Source organism: Trachurus japonicus, chromosome 16 (assembly GCF_045865225.1).
Source record: "Trachurus japonicus isolate A0001 chromosome 16, Traja_1.0".
NCBI classification, from domain to species: domain Eukaryota; kingdom Metazoa; phylum Chordata; class Actinopteri; order Carangiformes; family Carangidae; genus Trachurus; species Trachurus japonicus.
The window spans coordinates 36296331-36318132 of NC_140922.1; the positions used below are offsets into that span (position 1 = coordinate 36296331).

Genomic DNA, 21802 nt, shown 5'->3' on the forward strand with positions numbered 1-21802 from the left:
CTTTATTCTCGTAATGTTATGACTTTTTTTCTCGTATGAAATGTATGACTTTATTCCCGTACATTTTCGATTTCATTCTCGTAATGTCATGACTTTTTTCTCGTAAGAAAGAAATGTACGACTTTATTCTCGTAAATTTACGACTTAATTCTCGTAATTTACGACTTTATTCTCATAATGACTTTTTTCCTCATAGAAAATGTACGACTTTATTCTCAAATTTATGACTTTATTCTCGCAATGTTATGACTTTTTTTCTCGTATGAAATGTACGACTTTATTCTTGTTAATTTACAACTTTATTCTGGTAATTTACGACTTTATTCTCGTAATTTACAACTTCATTCTCGTAAATGTACGACTTTATTCTCGTAATTTATGACCTTATTCTCGTAATGTGATGACTTTTTCCTCATATGATATTGTACGACTTTATTCTCGTAAATTTACAACTTTATTCTCATAAATTAATGACTTTATTCTCGTAATTTACAACTTTATTCTCGTAATGTTATGACTTTTTTCTCGTAGGAAATGTACGACTTTATTCTCGTAATGTTATGACTTTTTCCTCGTATGAAATGTACGACTTTATTCTCGTAAATTTACAACTTTATTCTCGTAATGTTATGACTTTTTTCTCGTAGGAAATGTACGACTTTATTCTCGTAATGTTATGACTTTTCTCGTAGGAGATGTACGACTTTATTCTCGTAATGTTATGACTTTTTTCTCGTAGGAAATGTACGATTTTATTCTCGTAATGTTATGACTTTTTTCTCGTAATGTTATTACTTTTTTCTTGTAGGAAATGTACGACTTTATTCTCGTAATGTTATGACATTTTTCTCATATGAAATGTACGACTTATTGTTGTAAATTTATGACTTCATTCTCGAAGTCTGTGTGTTTTTTGTTTTTTTCTCAATGTGGTCCTAATACTCCGTCGTAATTATTAGAACATTTTACAGCAACAAAGAAACTACTGTTTAATTATTGATGAATTGATAGTTGTGTAGTTTTATTGATCACATATTGATAAGTAGTGAGTTACAGCAACTTCTGAGTCTCACTGTCAAAAAGAAACTACTGTTCAATTATTAACAAACAAACTCAAACTGAAACTTTTATATTTTAAAATATATAAAATATATTTCTATGACGACGACCGTTTATCAGAGTGAACAGACTTCGGGTTTCCATGGAAACAGCAGCGGAGGCTCAGGAACATCTTATTTTATTATTTATTTATTAAAACTTCTTGAACTGCAAAAAGAACAAAAAGTGGAGCCTCCAGTCCCGACGCAGTAAGTTCCTGCGCTCGGAGAGGTCAGCGAAGTACACACAGAACAGAGGATCACAACAACCAATAGAACCAGTCAGTTCAGTGACATCACAAGGCCACGCCCCCTTTCAGAAACTAAAGTCGGAGCTCCGCCCCCTCTGGACGCCAGAGGTCAAATCAAACCGCGATGTCACTCAGTCAAGTTAATATAAAGTAGAGCTCTGTAAAAGAGAGTAAGGACACCACCATTGACTCCCGTGGTAAGGGTTTAAGGGTTTAAGGGTTTATGGGTCTAAGGGTCTAAGGGTTTAAGGGTTTTGTCCCCTAGTGGCAGGATATGGGTGTTGCAAAAGCGCCCAGAAAACCCATTCACTCCAATGTATGTGTGTTGCCCACTTGCTGCTAAATTGATGAAAACGGCCGTGTTTTTGTTTTTAGGTGTCATGGTCATATCAGATTATACTTAGAATTTGTTTATTACAAAATGTAGATTGAAACATTAATGTAGACAACTGTTGTTTGTTTGTTTTTACTGGCCTATGTGTTAATGTTTATCTGTAAAGGATCCTCAATGATGCTATTAACGTGGGTGATCTATAAATGTCCTTAAATTATTGAAAACACCACACTGCTCATTCACACTGCAAAAAATTCAAAATCTTTCCAAGAATATTTGTCTTATTTCTTGTCAAAATGTCTCAATTTTAGTCAAAACTATTCTGTTTAACTTGTTTTTAGATCATTTTCACTTATTTCAAACTAATTTTCACTTGAAATAAGTAGAAAAATCTGCCAGTGAAAGCAAGTTTTTTGTGTTTGTAATAAGAAAGAAAAACTTGCTCCACTATCAGATTTTTCTACTTATTTCAAGTGAAAATCTGCTTGAAAGAAGTAAAAAGTGTCTAAAAACAAGCTGCTTTTAATGTGATGAGTCTTATTTTAAGTAAAATTAGATTTGTTTTGACTAGAAATAAGACAAATATTCTTGGTAAGATTTTGAGTTTTTGCAGTGCACCAACAATGCAGAGATGTCAGTTCTTGGGCGCTTTTGCAAAACCCATATTCCTCCACCAGGAGGCGCTGCCATTGGACCAATGCTGTCCTTACTCTCTTTTACAGAGCTCTAATGTAAAGTAAATAAAACGTGAACAAAACAAGCGGCGGTAACGTAATGTAAGCCCCGGCCCCTCAGTCCCATTGGCTCAGAGCTTCTCCTTGGCCCCGCCCCCTCAGTCCCATTGGCTCAGAGCGTCTCCTTGGCCCCGCCCCCTCAGTCCCATTGGCTCAGAGCGTCCCCGGCCATGGCCATGTACTCGTCCAGCTCGGCGTCGAGGCGGCTGCGGGACCGAGACATGTAGTCGTCCAGCTGTTTGTCCAGATGCTTCTTGGACCGAGACATGTACTGGTCCAGGTCTTTGTCCAGCTGCTTCTTGGTCGGTGCGTCACCTTGGCCCCGCCCCCGCTCGCCACCGCTGCTGGCCCCGCCCCTCCACCGGCCGCTGGCCCCGCCCCTCCACCGTCCGGCCCCGCCCCTCCACCGGCTGCTGGCCCCGCCCCTCGGCAGGTTCAGGCTCAGGTGCGGCGCTGCAGGAGGAGACAGGTCAGACAGGTGGTCAGTTCAGTCGGTGTTGTCCACAGGTAAGTGGTGTAGAGCAGTGGTTCTCAACGTGGGGTCCTTTTTAATTTTACCTCTCTTTTTCAAGAATTTTTAATTTTACCTCTTTTTTTTCTAGAATTTTTTTATTTAGTTATTTTTTAATTTTACCTCTTTTTTCTACAATTTTTAATTTTACCTCTTTTTTTTCTACAATTTTTTTATTTAGTTATTTTTTAATTTTACCTCTTTTTTCTACAATTTTTTATTTTACCTTTTTTTCTAGAATTTTTTATTTTACCTCTTTTTTCCTAGATTTTTTTATTTATTAATTTTACCTCTTTTTTCTAGAATTTTTTTATTTTTTTTAAATTTTACCTCTTTTTTCTAGAATTTTCTATTTTACCTCTTTTTTTCTAGAATTTTTAATTTTACCTCTTTTTTCTAGAATTTTTTTATTTATTTTTTAATTTTACCTCTTTTTTCTAGAATGTTTTATTTTACCTCTTTTTCTAGAATTTTTAATTTTTTAATTTTTAATTTTACCTCTATTTTCCAAGAGTACCTGTATGCAGGGACATGGGCGTCGCCATTAGCCCAGATCCATACCAGAAGTCACGACCGGAAGTTGCTCTTCTTCGTGTATATTATTTCTATGTAGATAAAAAAAATACTCAGTAACTCAATGGTCCATAATAAAATATTGTTTTCCAGCGGATATCTTAGTTACACCATGATTGAGCTAACTAAATATTTTTTGCATGGATCGTTTATTAAGTTATTGAGTTATTAAAAAACGCTGCTAACGGCTAACGGCTAGCGCCGAACGGCTAACGGCTAGCGCCGCTCCTGCTGACAGCAGACCAGGAGAGAGAGAGAGAAAAAATAAATGAAATGTCGTTGGTGGGTGCTTTGGTTGGGGTTAGGCAATGAAGAAAGGAGTTGGTTAAGTTTAGTAAAAAGAGCAGGTAGAGGCTAGACAGGCCAGAGAGAGAGAGGGGGTTCTTAGAATAACATAGAAATAATATACACCAAGAAGAGCAACTTCCGGTCGTGACTTCCGGTATGGATCTGCTGGGCTAATGGCGGCGCCCATGTCCCTGCACACAGGTCCCTCTCCTATTTTCTAGAATTTTTATTTATTTATTTTTAATTTTACCTCTTTTTTCTAGAATTTTTTTTTTTTAAGTTTACCTCTTTTCTAGAATTTCTTTTTTTTTTTTTTTTTACTTTTACCTCTTTTCTAGATTTTTTTTTTAAAACTTCTTTTCAACAGTTTCTTCTAGAATTATTTTCAAAATGTTTTGGAGAAATTCTACCACGCTGAGAAATCTTACCACTTTTTCTCTTGAAATTTTTTTAAACTTTATTTTTAAAGAAATCTTACCACTTTTTTTTCAAAAAAATAAACAAAAAAAACACTTTAACTTTTTTTTGAAATTTTTTTACCACTTTTTTCTAGATTAAAAAAAAAGAAAAAACTTATTTTGAGAATTTTTTTTAACCTGTTTCTTCTAGAATTTTTTAAAAACTTTTTTTGGGAGAAATTCTACCACTTTTGAGAAATATTACCTCTTTTTACTCGGCAATGTTTGACTTTATTATTATAATTTCTTTTTATTAAATCTTACCACTTTACCACAAATTTACAAACTTTTTTTGTTTTTGGGAGAATTTTTACCACTTCTTTCTAGAAATGTTTGAACTTTTCTGGAGAAATTGTACCACTTCTCTACAATATTTCCACAAATTCCACACAATTGTCCCTAATTTGAATGTCAGGACGCGACAGTTTACAATTTCCACAGCCATAAACATTCTTAATAAAAACTGAACAACTTGAATGCACCACACCACTGATCACCTTGTCAGCACTTTAATGAACATGCAGTTTGCTGTGTTTTCCCCCTCAGTTCAGGATGAACTTGTTTTTATCTTGTTTTATTCCTTTGATTATGTCTGAAGAGTGTCTGTCTTCTTTTAATGTGTTTTTGAGCCGCGCCAGAGATGATTTTCTGTGATAAACAGACAATAAAGTCTTTCTATTCTATTCTATTCTATACATTGACCAAAACCTTACTGTTCTTCAGTCTCAGAACAAATATTCATGTAATTCTGGTGTCTGCTTCAACATGCTGTCCAGTGGGTTTTGGGTTAATTGGTCTAATGTGTGTCAGTTTGATGTAAAACAGTTAGAGAACCACGGACCTGCAGCCAGTTTCTGGACCGTGGTCCCGGTCTGGAGGCGACTCTGCAGCTGCAGCGGTCCTCGTCCTGCAGAGGAGACAAGACAAGACACACAGACACGTTGGTCACTGTGAGACCACTGGACAGATCAATAACAACATGAATCGCTTCCAAACGACAGAACTGTTAGGAGAGAGAGGACGACCACAGCTCACAATGTTTTCTCCCGGGAAGTCAAACAATGGATCCTAAGAAATCAGTCATGTCAGCATTAATCATTAATCATTAATCATGAGCCTAAATTATTTTTAACCTTGGCAAAGTGTGAAGTATTTTAATAACTGTATGTTTTGTTAACTGATATGAAATAGGCCTATGTCCTGAGTGTTTGTGATGTGTGAGAGGGTGTATTATGCACATGTGTATGGATGTTTAGAACGCTGTGTAAATTGATAATTCTTACCTTTCTATTGTTTTTACTCACCTGCCCAGGGACTACGGATGGAAAGTAGCTAGTGAGCTAAATCCGGTACAAGGCTTCTCTTCTCATCTCGAGACTAATGTTATTTTGTACATTGTCCCTGATCCAAATAAACGTATTAAACTATTAATTCTTAATAATCTTAATTATTTCTTTCGTTATCCAGTCCTCTAGGACAGAAACAGTCCTCATATACTTAGAGCTGAGATGGTTCTGGATATTCAGACATAAAACACTTGTACGTCTGAGTTTAACCCTCCTGTTGTCCTTCTGGGGCAAGGAAGGAAGGAAGGAAGAAGGAAGGACGAAGGGAAGGAAGGAAGGAAGGAAGGATAAAGGGAAAGATGGGAGGAAAGAGGAAGGGATAAAAGGAGGGAGGGAACAGATTGGGTCAAAAAGGAAGGAAGAAGTAAAGACGAAGAGAAAGAAGGAAGGAAGGGAGGGAAAAAGGAAGGAAGGAAAGAAAAATGGGAGGGAACAGATTCGTTCAAGGGAGGAAGAAAAAGGAAGGAAGAAGGGGGGAAAGAAGGGAGGGGAAAGGATGGAAAGAAAGGGGGCGTGGCCTGTGGGTGGTAAAGGGGGCGTGGCCTGTGAGCTACTGACCCCAGCGCTGGGCCGAGCCTCTCCGAGCTCTCCAGCTGTACTTGCTGGTGAAGCTCCAGAAGCCTGGTCGTCGGTGGGCGGCGCTACGGCAACGAGCCATCTGCTGCCATCCCAGCCGCGTCCACACGCTCCTCCTCTTCCTCCTCCTCCTCCTCATCCTCGGACGCCACCTCATCCCCCGGGCAACGCCCACGCCCACGCCCTGAGACACACAGACCAGAACGATGTAAACACATGTACAGGACGAAGAGCAGATGCAGGATGAAGGTAAACGTCAGAGTTTTTGACACCAAGGCACTAGTGTTGTTTTCATCAACGATGACGAAATTATTTCGTTGACGCCCCTTTTTTCCATGACGATAACGAATAATCGATGTGCAGGCATCCCATCCACCACCTGGCATGCAGCACATTCTGCTCAACACACTCGACGAGAAGATACACAGACGTATTTTAAATATAATCCAGCAGAAAGAAACCTGAATGCACGACTGTTACCACTTTGGTTTGGCCCCTCCACCAATGATCCTGATCCACCCAGCTGCCTCTTCACCATCGGTCCTGCTCCATCCGGCGGTTCCCAGCGGTTCCTGCTCCACCCGGCGGCCCTGCTCCATCCGGCGGTTCCTGCTCCACCCGGCGGTTCCTGCTCCATCCGGCGGCCCTGCTCCATCCGGCGACCCTGCTCCATCTTTCTTTCTTTTTTGTGTCATTGTCGTGTGAGCTACTACACTAATATGAATTTCCCTCCTCGGGATGAATTAAGTATTCTCTACTCTCTACTCTACTCTACTCTACTTTATCTGTGTGTAGGCTGATGCATAATCCTTATGGCGTGATAAGATTACATACAAAGTCAATGTACAGACGCGAATGGACGCAAAATTGGGCCGGCGGCGCAAATGACGCAGTGCGAATGAAGCGAAAACGTTCAAAATATTGAACTCAAGCGAAATATTCGCGCGAATGCCGCAAGTAAAATCAAAAATTCCAGCGGGCAAACTCGAGCGAGTAGAACGAGGCGAATATTTTACTCGCGTCCGGTGTGAACGCACCGTTAGACCATTAAATATTTGCCTTTGGGTGGAAACATTGTATGTCTAAAACCATTCCTTTATTGTGTTAGTTTACTTTAGCAGCACAATGACAAACGTCTAAGGAGCCTGTTGTTGTTTAACCCTTTAATAATGGGACACACTGTTCCAATAGAACAGTAAAAACACCCTGAACCTTTTCCCTCTGACTTTAAGTGTCAACTCTAATGTGACTCCGAAATAATTCAACTGTTTAAATCAACAGACACAAGCAGCAACTTGTTCTATTATGACCAACACAACATCTGGTAAACACAACTACACTATCACGATGAGCTCTGACATGAATTACATCTTATTATTTAACCACTAAATCACAGTAGTAGCCTAGATATTGATTTACTGAACTCAGCCTGATGTAAAGAGCTCCATGTGTCTCCGTGTGGTGTTCAGGGACAGTCAAAACAGTCTGAGGACAGACAGCTCTGAGATTGAACTTCATATTAATGAACTGCACCGTGAGACAGTGACCACATGTCGGCTAGATGTCGTAGAGGGAAACTCAGCTGTTCTCAGCTCCACCGTGGGTTTTTTTTCTAAGCATTTTCTCGACCTGGCTAAAATACTACTAATTCTAGTTGATGTTTACATCGGGGAGCGACTCACCTGCAGACAGAGCAGCGAGGACGAGGACGATGACGGCTCCTTCTTCACCAGCAGCACCACCGGCGGCGACGAGGCAGCGAGCGCCGTCTGGTCCAAGGTCATGACCCCGACCCCGGGACCCGACACCTGGTCCAGCAGAACCTGAGAGAAGCTGCAGCACAAGCAGAAGAGATGGAGGTTGTCACGGCAACAGGTTTATTATCAGAGATGCACACACTCATCAGACCCAAGTGTGTGCGTTTGCACAGCATGAAACACACGACACAACAACATACGTTACAGTTAAGAAACCAGCTCTGTGAACATTAACACTAGTTTTATTTACTTACAATACATATACACCTTAGTGAATCTCAAATAACAACTTTACAACATTTATTGTCTGATAAATGCACTTTAACATCTCTCCTCTCTTGTTCCTTCTGACTGGTGCAACCATTGTGTGTGTGATGTATGTTGTATTATTGTGCCGAGGCTTCGAAGCGCGTGTCGAGGATTCCAGGAAGTATTTTGCGTATTTGATCCTCACCCCCATTCCTACTTTCCCTTTATGACTCTTACAAACCGCCTGTTTAATCCAGTAAAAAGTTCAAATATAGCTACAGACACTAATATCATTGTAATAGTTTGTCCTGTTTAATTCTTTTTGGCCAGTAGGTGGCCTAGTAGAGCAGCTGAAGCCCCAAGAAGCTTTGCCCTTGAGTGAACCAATTTGATGAAACGGTTCATCTCACCATCACTAGTATTATGCTCTTCATCTATTGTTGTTGTAATGTTATTTGTGGAGCTAAATATCTGACCTATTTACTGTAGAGCCCGTCCCATTACAAATAAACTAATGAATGAAACGTAAAGTGTGTGTGTGTGTGTGTGTGTGTGTGTGTCTCACCGCTCGTTGAGGGACAGTGCTGACGTGCTCTTCAGGATGAACGGTTTAGAAGACTGAGACTCCATCGTTTCTCTCTTCGTCAGACTCATTGGACCTGAAGACAGAGACAGAGACTCATTAACCTGAACTATGATTAAACCTCATCGAATACACACATCTACCTGCTCACTAACACTGGTGTTGTAGACCAGAGACCGGTCCTGAGTCCACATCTACAAGGTCTCTGGATGTTTCCTCTAGACCACAGCTGCAGTCACATCTTTATTTAACCACCAATGTCTCTGTCTCACTTTGGTTTCTGTGATGTAATCCAATAAATTCCAGATAATTTAAATAGTTGTACTAAAGTATCTGCATGTGTAACCATGGTAACAACTTGGCGTCACAGGACATGAGTTTTTACGCCGTACGTACACTGATCCATCTCCTGTCCCATTCATGCTTTGGAGAAGTCTTCTTTTCTACAATGGTACCACCTTGTTTTGTACATTTGAACCAGTTTGTTTCTATGTTTATTCCTCTCTCTCATTCTCTCTGATTTAAAGATGTGCAGTCTATGGCTCTAACTAATGAAATAATCTCTTAAATGCTTAGAAATTATGACAAATTTATCATAGAACAGCACAAACATGTTTTTTTTGGGGGGGGGGGGGGGGGGGGTTGGTAGCTGTGATAAATCATTTTCCAGGACAACTCAAGCTTTTCCAGGACATTTGATTTTTTTTTTTCTAATTTTCCATGTGTTTACCCTGACTGGAAAATTGGTCAACTATTTTCCAGATTTTCTAGGAAGCGTGGGAAACAGTGTCAACAGTGGGAGAGGTTATGTGCCCTGTTCTCTTCTGTTCAATACAACCTCTGTTTACATTAAATATGGTTTAGATTTTTACATCAAATCATCTTTTTAATCTTTGTAGCTGAGGAGGAATAATGTAAATATCAAGAAGACACATTATGAGGACTGGGACTGAACACAGTGAACACACCTGTCCTCCTTCCTGAGGCCGCGCGGGGAGAAGTTACCGGTAGATTTCCGTTATAAACCGGAGCTGTTTGTGTGTTTTAACGGCAGCAGAACGCGAGAAAACAAGGCGACGGTTCACGGCTCTCTGACTCTACTGAGCTAACTGCTTTTAATAAAAGAGGAGGACTGTTTAACTGTTAACACTTAACCGCCAGTTTAATTAAAAGAAACTAGTCACCATTTTGTCTTCTTCCTCCTCCAGAAACTAACGAAGCAAGTGGCCGCCGTGACGTCAGAGCGCGGGCTCTAATTAGCCAACATGTCCGCCCTGCTTCTTCTTCCCACCGCTGATATCTCATTAATTAAAGTCTAAACTGACCGAGGTGTGTTTGTGTTCATGTGAGGAGGAGCAGTCATCTCTTACCTGTGCTCCGGAGCAGACACACACACCTGCTGACCGACTGTAACCCACTGACTGCATCCACTGCTGCTAATCAGTTAGCCTGTAGCACCTGGCTGCTGTTAGCTCCGCAGCCTAGTTCCCGCCAAACCGCTCTGAGCTAATGCTGCGTTCGCTGTCAACTCGGAACTCCTGGCTTTCCGACCTCCTAGCCTACTTGAAGAAGTGCATTCGTAGCCTCACGTCGGAGTTCCCACTCGGGAAAAGTAGAAAGAGAAACAAATCTACCCTCACTTCTCCGAGATTCAGTTGTGGAAAAACAAAATTCATAAAAATAAAAAAAAAATTAGAAATGCACTTTTAATGCCAAAATACATTAAAAACGTCGGAGGTTCAGATTTTTCTTGAACGCAGCATCAGTTGGCTTCACCACGGCAGGCTAGTTAGCATAGCACAGGTTAGCTAAACCTCTTGTTACACATAAACACACACACCTGGACTCACCTGTACCTGTCCGCTCACCTGCTGCTGTTTCTCCAGCGCCGATCACAGGGACACAATCACAGGTGAAGGCCGGAACTAGAAGTTTTTAAGTTCAAGGTCAAGTAACGCACATCCTGCAGCTAACTGCAGCTAACGGTCCAGTTTAATCCAGAATATTCCTCTTCTTTACTGCAGCGATAAATAACAAAAGTGCTGGGAAACACTTAAATAAATATTATGTCAGTAGAACATATTAAAAGTGTCAGGCTCATAGACTGTAAAAAGGCTTTATAGAGATAATTTACATTCATGGTATTCGTCAATCTGCTGTTATTTAGTGATTGGGAATTAAATCATATCTGTAAAAACTCTACAGTATCAAACTGTAACGATGAGATTACATTTATGTCTGAGATTCCTCCGTTTTGTGTTCATAATGTTTGATGTGTGGACATTGAGAAGAGTTTAAACAGTTCAATCACTTGTTGACTATTCACTGTAAAATGTTTGTTAAAGGAACAGGATCAGTCAGTCTACTTACTTAGGTAGATGTGGCTTAAATCAATAGTTTCATTGATTAATCCATCCATCCATCCATTCATTCATGTTCTGCTGTTTATCCAGCTCACATCAAGAAGTGAAAAGTTTTAATCAGATCAGTAATCCAACAATCTGTGACTGAAATCCTAAAATGATCTAACGAATGTTCACTGCAGAAACATTGGTTATTGATTATTGATTATTACACCGATTCTGTTGTGTTTTCCTGGTTAACTGCACCGCGCTAAATTCTCCACTAGATGCCGGTAGAGCACTGGAGAGGAGAGCTCTGATTGGCTCTCACACTTTTACAGAAGTCACGCCCACAAACAAACTCTCTAACCACAGACAGTCAACCCTTCAAAATAAAAGGAGACGTTGTAACAAGTGCATTCATACAGTAGAGAAGCTGTGAAGTTAGTTTTCTTGGTGAGATCCAAGTCTTTTTTTTTTTTCAACTTTATTTATCATCAAATATCATGAACAATTGAAAAAGGAACAAAAAAACAAAGCGACAGACATTCCAAGACATGACAAAAGCACACAACGAAATGATATAAGGACAAACATTATCAAAACATTTAAATACATAATATATAGTGGATAAATAATACAAGAAATATAAAAATGACAAAATTATAAGTATATAAATAAATAAGTCTAATAAAGGAAATAAATTATAAAAATGACATTAAAATAAAATAAAAAAATAATTAAAAATATATATAGAACAAGTTATAATGGCAGACAAGTTCAGTGAATATAATTTGAAACTTTTACAGAAGTCACGCGCACAAACAAACTTTCTATCTAACCACAGACTGTCGGAAGAAGATAGCAACGTGTTTCCGGCTACAGCCCTTCAAAATAAAAGGTGACGTTGTAGCAACAAGTGCATCCAGTAGAGAAGCTGTGAAGTTAGTTTTCTTGGTGAGTGAGATCCATCAAACACTAAAGATTGATTTAAAGCCTTTGTAAATTACCTGTTAATCTGTTAATCTGATACCTGCTGGCTTCACCTGTCTGTTTTACTTTGATTTTTTCAAAGTGAAGGCCAGTTTATTTTTATTTTTTTCTTCAGAGGAGATGTATAATGTATAATATATATACAGTTATACTTGATTCACGTTATTTTAAAGTCTTTTCTGATTTAGTTTTGGACTAGATCTTTGTAAATTACACTTGTACAACACATTCCTCCATTAACCTTGACCTGCGTTCAACATTAGCAAAAGTACTTTACATGTTTTAAAAACAAAAATGTTGTAATAATAATAATTTAAAGAAAAGAAAGAAAAAAAAGGGGGGGTGGGTTGACTAGTTTTCATTGGCTGTATTAATAATGACTTGTTTTCAGCTGTAGTCTGAAGCTAAGTCCAGTGCTTTTATTGTGAAAACCTGTCAGTCAGCCAGAGGAGCAGAGTCTCTGGGCCAGCTGCCCTCCTCTCCTCTCCTCCTCTTCTCCTCCTCCTCCTCCTCCTCCTCTCCTCCTCCTCTCCTCCTCCTCTCCTCTCCTCCTCCTCTCTCCTCTCCTCCTCTCCCCCAGCTCCTCCTCCTTCTCCCCTCCTCTCCTCCTCCTCTCCTCCTCTCCTCAGCAGCAGCTCCTGCTCTCCTCCTCCTCCTTTCCTCCTTTCCTCCTCCTCTCCCTACCTCCTCCTCTCCTCCTTTCCTCCTCCTCTCCCTACCTCCTCCTCTCCTCTCCTCCTCTCTTCTCCTCCTCCCCATCTCCTCTCCTCTCCTCCTCTCTTCTCCTCTGTTTTTCTCTGTCACAAGTGTGTGATTGAATTTGATAGAGTTGTGTGACATAGTATGGACTGATAATTAAAGTTTGGTTTTAAAAAATCAAAAAAATCTCCTCCCCCTCCTCTCCTCCTCTCCCCCTCCTCCTCTCCCCCTCCTCTCCTCCTCTCCTCTCCTCCTCCTCTCCTCTCCTCTCCTCCTCCTCTCCTCCTCCAGCTGCTCTTATTCTCCAACTCCAGCTCTAGGTATCGGCTGACTTCCTGTTATGTCTGGCTGTCGGGCCATGACACCTCCCTCCCCCCCCCTCCTCTCCTCCTCCCCTCCTCAGTCAGTCTGGATCACAGAGAGAGGACGAGGACAGAGCTCAGTCTCAGACTCAGTCTCAGCGTGTGTGTGTGTCAGTCCGTGTCTGTGTGGGACTCTCCGTCTCATAGAGGACCTCAGGTCTCAGCTGGAGGACAGAGGACAGAGGACAGAGCTCAGTCTGGTGAGTGGAGCTGCTCAGACTGTTTACAGGGTTACAACTGTTGATTCACCACAGACTCTATACCTGTCTCTTTCTTTACCTGTCTATCTCTGTTTCTCCACCTGTCTATCTCTGTCTGTCTGTCTGTCTTTACTTGTCAGTTCAATTCAATTCAAACAGCTTTATTGGCATGAACAGAAGCATTTTACAAACTATTTACAAAGATATTTCAATATAACAAATATCCAATATGAAACATTTCAACATATACACATATATAGCCTCCAATACAATCTGTCTCTGTCTCTCTACCTGTCTGTCTCTACCTTTAATTTAATTCTGTTTCTTTGATCGGGACAATGCAGGTTAATTAACATAGTGACACTTCTACTCGTTACAAACAGGTCGATGTGACTGATGTTCTGCAGACAGAGATTAGAGCTGAAGCTAGTTTCACACTCCCGTCCCTACTAGGCTTTTAGTAGAAACAAGAAGGTAAGAAGAAAGACATCAAAGTTACATAACAACATTATAAAATGTACAATACATCTAAAATCATACCAATGACATGACACATTAAAAATACATACAGTTATGATTCTGTTTTTGTTACCTGTCTGTCTCTACCTGTATTGAGGCATGAACCTAAGTAATCGATGCCAGGTTGAAAGCTGAAAGCTGATTGGTTCTCAGACTGATCAGTGAGATCAAGACTGTGTGTGCATGCGTGCGTGTGTGTGTCAGAGACATGATGTAATGTAGTGAAACAGCTTCACCGTGTGAGTGTTTAATTCAATTCAATTCAATTCAATTCAATATCTTTATTGTCCACAATGTGGAAATGTGTCTTTGGCTTCACCGCATAAGACCACATAAAATACAACACAATAACACACAATAAATAGCATAGCAAAAGAGTAAAAGAATAAAAGAGTAAAAAGGTGATATATACAGAGCTCCAAAGTGTCCTGAAATGCATTTGTGAATTTAATATTGTGATTGCATGCAGTATGAATGATTTCTTAAAAATATTTTTCGTAGTTTTGGCAGCTCTATCCACCACTTTCCGGAGAACGACGCTGGGTGTCGCCATGACACTCCATTCATTACATTTAGATTAACGTTAGCTGGGCTAACCGTTAGCTGTTAGCTGTTAGCAGTGTCTTAAATAACTCATTAAACGGTCCATGAAATAAATATTTTCTCCAGCGGATATCCTAGTTCCAACATGACTGAGCTAACTGGAGTAGTTTCATGTCGTGTCCCACAACGGGAGGGTTTTAACAGCTGACGTCCTGATTGATTAGTTTGCTGCTGCTGTTAGCTGTAGCAGCAAAGCTAACAACTACGATAACCATGACTAATTACAAAATCGTGCACACAGAAATAGTAGCCTAATGTTTGTTCAATAATTTGTTTTATAGACTTAACAAACATCAGATTTAGTCAAAACGGTTTTGGCAGCCCGGAGCCCCCACATTTGGTGTCTACACCGGTGGCTAACGCTACCAGTTAGCTGCTAATGCTACCAGTTAGCCGCTCACTAGAATGCTACTATGGGATGAAACGGAAGTTGAAAACCGACTTCTGTTGTGGTGTGACGCAGTGGATGATGGGAAAATAAAGCGGTGGCTAGCGCCGTCCTGAGGGGCGTTTTTGGAATTAATTGATGAATGAGTGGTTGGTTGTCATGGTTTCCCTCCAGATGAGGATGTCGGTGCTCGGCTCGGCCCCCAGCAGCGGCGACGCCTGCCTCAGCATCGTCCACAGCCTCATGTGTCACCGCCAGGGGGGCGGCGGCGGCGGCGGCGGCAGCGTTGTTGCCGTCGGCGACCGCGGCGGAGGAGGAGAGAACGAGGGCTTCGCCAAGCGGGCGATCGAGAGCCTGGTGAAGAAGCTGAAGGAGAAGAAGGACGAGCTGGACGCGCTCATCACCGCGGTTACCACCAACGGCCTCCAGCCCAGCAGCTGCGTCACCATCCAGAGGACGCTGGACGGACGGCTGCAGGTAGGCGGTCGCCACGGCAACCACACACACACACACACACACACACACACACACACAACCTTTTTTTTTATTTTTTTATTAAACATTTATATATACAAACATACAAGTATTCAGACAATAAACATACAATGAATAGACAAACAAAAATATATACATATATACACTGAAAGGCGTACCAACAACACTATATTATTATATATTGATATATATATATATATACTACATCATATATATCATATATATACTATATTACTACATAACATAATATATATAATACAATACATATATTATAGGTATTATTAAATAGTTGTTTGCAATAATTTATAATATTCTAAGGTTTTTATAGCTTTTCTGTCTTTCATATTTTGTAATAGCTGCATGTAATATCTGATTTCTATTTTAAACTCATAAAAATATGGTTTTTTGGACGACCATTTACATTTATGGATATAACACACACACACACACAACACCTCCACCTGTTCACTGAGGATGATGTCAGAGATGATGTCAGAGATGATGTCAGAGATGTGGGCGTGGACCAGGAGCTACGTTCACAAAATGAAAATGGCCGAGAGCTGCTCATGTTTTGTAACAATGATTTCTTTACTTTCGTAAAACCAAACTGTGTTTTCTACTCTTCATGAAAATAGTCTGTTTTTAGCCTCTATCATACCGATGACTGGAAGCAGGGCATGAAATTGGCACCCGCCGACACGCCAAATGCGGGTAACTTTTGTGATTGGCGGTTGAAAATGTCAATCTACCTGCCACATTGGCGTGTAGCCAATAAGACAACACAATACTGACCAAGTGTTGTGTTGTTGACCAATCAGGTAGCCTATGTGTACCTGCCTTTTTTTTTCCCGGTAGCCTACCGTGAGTACTGAAAAAATACAACTTTGCCCGGCGGACCGTGTCGACTCCTCTGACTGACGTTGACATTATACACGCGGTAAACCGGCTGCGGAATCGCTGCGAAGCGCCGAGCAACGGAAGTCATGTACGAGCCGGAGCCCTCCCGTTCACATCATTGCATTTGTCAATCGCTGTGTTTTATTTTGAAAATTAACCTGATTCTCTCGCTGTTTCTTTGTGCGACTTCCTGCCCGGCTTGACGGGATCACTCGCGGCTCGTGGCTGCGCTGGAAAGTTGTCTGACAGCTGTCGTTTGGGAGGTGAAGGCAGGGTTTTCCCTCAATTGTCCTGACGTTGATGGAATCACTACCAACTGTACATGTACGTTACAGTATGAGCAGCAGGGACGGTCAGGTTGAATATTGTAACTAAAAAAAAAAGTAAAATAAATAAAAAGAAAAAAGAAAATAATTACACTATTCAGGTGCTTGAAAATACAACGAAAAGAATACTGTTTATTTTAGGCAACAAACATTTTGGTTTGGTAAAAAACCACTGTGGCAGGTAGATTTCAAAATCTACCTGCCACAGTGGCTGGTGGCCAAAAAACTTAACTTCAGGCCCTGACTGGAAGTATTAGGTATTGTCCCTCCTTGATTAAAGGGACATTGTGTAGGAATTCCTCCCATCTAGCGTTGTGGTTGTGTATCTCAAGCAACTCAATGGTATTTTTCATGCTGCATTCACGTGAAATTGGGCAGACGGCAGACGGACGACAGCCGCTGCACGTAACGGCATAAACAAGCCTCTATGTCAGGCATCAAAGAAATGGCGGACCTGATGGTTCGATCCAGACCCGAGACCGATCTCTAATAAATGAATGATCATTTTCCTGGAGCATTGTTTTCCGATGGGACAGCGGGCTCAGCTATAGGTCAATACAACTGCTTCACTCAATGAGCCAATCAGATCGTTAGTTTACCCTGCGCGGCCAGTGCGTCCCAGAGGGAAAGAGAAAGAAGACGGAGTGATGACAGCATGTCTTGCTGCAAAATTTTAAAAAAGTTGACGCTGAAGTCAAAGGCGAGCCGCCGGGCGGATTGTGGCCGCCACCTTGGTTAAAATGAGGTTAGAACGAATATTGAATGACCCGTAATTTGTTCGGATATATTCGAATATGATCCCCCCCCCCCGCGCCGCCGCAGCACACACAGTCGCGGTGTTGTATTTTGAAAATTGACCGGATACTCTCGTTGTTTCATGTTTGACTTCCTGCCCAGCTTGACGCGATCGCTCGCAGCTCTCACACAAAATAGACCAGACGCTGCAGGGCACGAGCCGGCCGCGGAGCTGCACACCGCGACACCACACCAGCGGTTAATATGGGCACAGAAAGTAAACTGGCTCCGTTTCTATCGTTAATATAATACATCCATGGGCGCTATGCAGGCACCGGGCACTGCAGCCAAAGACGGTAAATAGAGAATCTCTGCTGCAGCCTGCATATCGAGCAGGTCATTACGAACTTTTCCCCCCACATTCGAATGAACATTTATGGAGGTTATTTTCTATCATAAATCAAGAGCATATTATGTTGATTTGAGAGCATTACTTTTTGATTTGACGTTCAGAAAACTCTGCTCTCATATTCAAATTTACTCTGCTCGCGCTCAAACTATGTGCTCGATGTTTAAACCTGTGCTCTCGGATTCAAAGTTGCCCTGCTCGTGCTCAAACTTTGCTTTCGCATTCAAGTTTGCCCTGCTCGTGCTCAAACTGTGTGCTCGCACTTGGTCACAGCTGCCTGCGCAGAGTGTTTCCTCTTGCGCGGAGGAAAGTCCTGCTCTCGGATCTCTGCTCTGCTCACGGAGTTTCTGTCAACTGTCAACCAATAGAAGACCGGCTACTGTTGACCAATCAGATCATCCCTACTTCTATGCTTCTTTGTGGGTGCGTTCACTGTAATTCAAGGAGCGTCACATACGGGCGGGCACTCTTTCTACCGGGTTTATCTATTTCCGCCCCACAGGCTGTTAAATGTGGCGGCTCCCTTTATGTTTTGACAACTTTTGGAATAAAATATCAGTTAATTAATACACGAGCGCCCGTGCTTTTCATTACAATAGGTAGCTATATAAACACAAACTAGCAGTAGTAGCGGATGGGTGCCTTATGTATGTTTCTTTTTCTATCCACGTTCATCGGTATATATGTTTTATAGTCTAAATGCCAAGTGTCACTTGTAAGTGCTGTGATGGTACAGTGGTTAAGGCAGATGACAGTAGCTCTTTTTGTTGATCATGGGACCGCTGGTTCGAATCCCGGCCCTGCCGGCACCCTCATGTTATGCTATTTGATTTTTATGATTTTTTTTTTTTTTTCATTGAAACGCTTAACAAGAGATGGTGGGTTACCATGCGTGATCATGTTTTTAATCACACATGGTAACCCACCATCTCCTTGAATTACAGTGAACGCACCCACAAAGAAGCATAGAAGTAGGGATGATCTGATTGGTCAACAGTAGCCGGTCTTCTATTGGTTGACAGTTGACAGAAACTCCGTGAGCAGAGCAGAGATCCGAGAGCAGGACTTTCCTCCGCGCAAGAGGAAACACTCTGCGCAGGCAGCTGTGACCAAGTGCGAGCACACAGTTTGAGCACGAGCAGGGCAACTTTGAATCCGAGAGCACAGGTTTAAACATCGAGCACATAGTTTGAGCGCGAGCAGAGTAAATTTGAATATGAGAGCAGAGTTTTCTGAACGTCAAATCAAAAAGTAATGCTCTCAAATCAACATAATATGCTCTTGATTTATGATAGAAAATAACCTCCATAAACATTCAAATGAATATTCGAATGTCGAATAAAAAGTGACAGACCTAGTGTGTGTGTGTGTGTGTGTGTGTGTGTGGGCCATTCAGATGTGGGTCTCTTGCGCGCACAAATCCAGAATATAAAGTAAAAGCTCATTATCTGTCAGAACCAGAACCAGAACCAGAACCAGAACCAGAACCTGCTGTCGTTGCCTCCACAGCCCAGTTGTAAAAAGGTAATCTACAGGTAATCAGATTCTGGATCATTGATCAGATCAGATCTTGTTTCTAAACTAAAACCAGATCAGTCTCAGTTTTAATCTGGATCAAACCTCAGTTTGTGTTGATCAGAACTTTGTAGTCCGATCAGGGAAACTTTGATCCAGCAGTTTGGTGGATTCAGGAGCAACATGGGATTTAGATTCAATTCAAACTGGTCAAATAAACAACATTTATCATGTGGTATATATTTATACATTCATTGATTTATATTTTGCACCTGATTTTGAAACTATAACAGTGATAAAGTAAATAAAGTTAAGTTCATTTTTGATTATTCCACAAATTAAGACATTTTCCCAACTACTGGAGAATTTAATGAAATTTGAAATTGAAATTTTGAGTTTGAATTTGAAACACATGGGGAAATATTCACAATGTATTTGACTAATCTATTGTATATTTCCCTTTTTTAAATTTTCTTTTTAACTCATTGAGTGCCAACCACGTAATTTCTCGTTTTTCGTTCCCATGCGTTGAGTGCCAAAAACGAAATTTTTCGTTTTTTGCTTTTTTTTTAAATTATGAAAATAGACACTTTAATACACATTATATGTAAATTTGGGGACTCTACGACGAGGAGAACTGAAATAGATGACGATCAAAGTCACATGACAGCTCATGATCTGGAAGTTTTTATCATAACTCAGCTTCTGCAAACGGAGTTCTGCATGCAGATGCAGCGCAGCTGCTCCGCTGCTGCTCCGCTCTCACCTGCGAGGCTGCAGCAGCTGGGAGCTGAACCAGGAAGCTCTCAGCCCACTGTCCCGCCCGGTCTTCATCTGGAGCAACACCGTGTCCTCCCCAAAGTCCTCCCGCGGTAAAATCTGATGGTCTCTGGGTCAAAGCAGACCGGCACCACCGACCCGTACCACAGAAGGACCGCGACCACCGGCGGGACCGGTGTTCGCGAGCCGCTGTGGCCGACAGAGCCTCACGTTCCGCGGCGAGAGGCTGTGACACGGCACGGTGCGTCTGTGTTATTGCTGTTTAGTGGCGCCCCCCCCGCCCCCGATGGTGGTTTAGTGAATAGAACAACAATTGTTGTGTATATTTATCTTATACGAGCCCTTTGATCCAGAAATGCGAGTGTGAGAAGAGCGACAGACACAAACAGCGCACCTTTCATAAAAGACGCTCTATCTCCTTTTCTAGAAAAAAAGGAGGGATTTTGGTGAAACCCAGCCATGTTTAGCTTGACTTTTCTCAGGAACGGAGGCACGTAGAAACAAACGGTTTGTGGCCATTTGAAGGATAAAGTTAAACCTTTCAAATGAGCTACAGTATGTGTTGGTGGCAATAATATAGAATACACTATGGCTCTAAAATAAAAAGTCAAATATGGTCTAATTTGCCGGTACACTTGACTAAAACTTTGGAAAGGAGCGCGGCACTCAATGAGTTAACACTTTTAGACAGCCAGACCCGATCAGACCAGATGAGGTCTGGCTGTTTAAAACACACGGAAGAAACTACACACAGCTACACAAGAAAACTACACAAACATCCCATAATCAGATGAATCCAGTGAGCAGAGTGTCTCCATGAGGAGGAGGAGGAGGAGGAGGAGGAGGAGGAGGAGGAGGAGGAGGAGGAAGGGCGGCTGGTTGTTTTGTCTGCAACACAGGAAAGGGGCGGGGCTAAGAGTTAAGCCAGACAGAGTGTGTGTGTGTGTGTGTGTGTGTGTGTGTGTGTGTGTGTGTGTGTGTGTGTGTGTGTGTGTGTGTGTGTGTGTGTGTGTGTGTGTGTGTGTGTGTGTGTGTGTGGAATGTGTACGCGTCTCAGTGTTGTCGTTAGTTCACTAACCACAGTCTGTACAAACGGCTCCTTCTGTCTGTTCTGTTCTCACTTTGAATCTTCACAACTTTATTAGCACAACAGGAGGAGACAGAGCAACTACTTCCTGGTAGAAAACCAGCATGAGAACAAGAGTTTCACTATATTTATCTCATTTTTCATGTCACTATATCACCGTTTAGACTAATCTGATGTTTGTAAAGTTTATAAAACCAATGATTGGACAAACATTACTATTTATGTGTGGACATTTTTGTAATTACAGGGTATCCGCGGGGTCTTGAAAAGTATTAAAAGGTGATAAATCAATTTTGGGAAAATTAAGACCCTTAAAAAGTATTAAAAAGTCTTTTCATGACTTTATAAAGTCTTAAATTTTGAAGGTATTTTTTCTGAATTAGCTGTCCAAGAGTTTGAGTCCTAAAAAACATTGTGAAAGTGTGTGAATTTATTCATTTTATTAAAAAACAAAGAGGAACTGGTACATAAAAAAGAAAAGAAGATTGTTGTTTTTGTTTTTTGAGAGTGGAGCAATGTTTTTTTTTTTTTATAAACTTTTCCTTTGATTTATTATCCCAGCCTATTTTTAATTCTGTTGTATCATAGTGGTCTAGAGTCTTTATCACAAACTAGAACTGTTCAGTTAAAAGTGTCACTGATGTAAATGGTTACAGCTTGAAGCGGCGGTGAGGTGTTGAAAAATATTGAGAAGG

The 21802-nt window shown here is 41.2% G+C and overlaps 2 protein-coding genes across 2 annotated transcripts in view; one reads left to right on the forward strand and one right to left on the reverse strand.

The window, feature by feature from the left end:
* Positions 1-2550: 2550 nt before the first annotated feature.
* LOC146972840 (uncharacterized) lies at positions 2551-8830 on the reverse strand. Its single transcript, XM_085803273.1, has 5 exons — positions 8740-8830; positions 7851-8001; positions 6151-6352; positions 5088-5153; positions 2551-2869 (listed from the first exon to the last, which is right to left on the reverse strand). Exons 1-5 carry the CDS (start codon positions 8826-8828, stop codon positions 2556-2558), a joined length of 822 nt encoding a protein of 273 aa, XP_085659399.1. The 5' UTR covers positions 8829-8830; the 3' UTR covers positions 2551-2555.
* Positions 8831-15038: 6208 nt separating this feature from the next.
* LOC146972841 (SMAD family member 4-like) overlaps positions 15039-21802 on the forward strand; it is a 23949-nt gene continuing 17185 nt past the window's right edge. The window contains exon 1 of the mRNA XM_085803274.1: positions 15039-15340. Coding sequence (XP_085659400.1) covers positions 15044-15340 — 297 coding nt within the window. The 5' untranslated portion in view covers positions 15039-15043. The remainder of the gene's footprint in view (positions 15341-21802) is intronic.

Coding starts and splice junctions, on each gene's coding strand:
- LOC146972840 (XM_085803273.1), bottom strand. CDS start 8,828: ATGAGTCTGACGAAGAGAGAAACGATGGAGTCTCAGTCTTCTAAACCG. Junction 8,002..8,739: donor GCACTGTCCCTCAACGAGCG/GTGAGACACACA, acceptor CTTGTGCTGCAG/CTTCTCTCAGGTTCTGCTGG. Junction 5,154..6,150: donor AGGCTCGGCCCAGCGCTGGG/GTCAGTAGCTCA, acceptor TCTCCTCTGCAG/GACGAGGACCGCTGCAGCTG.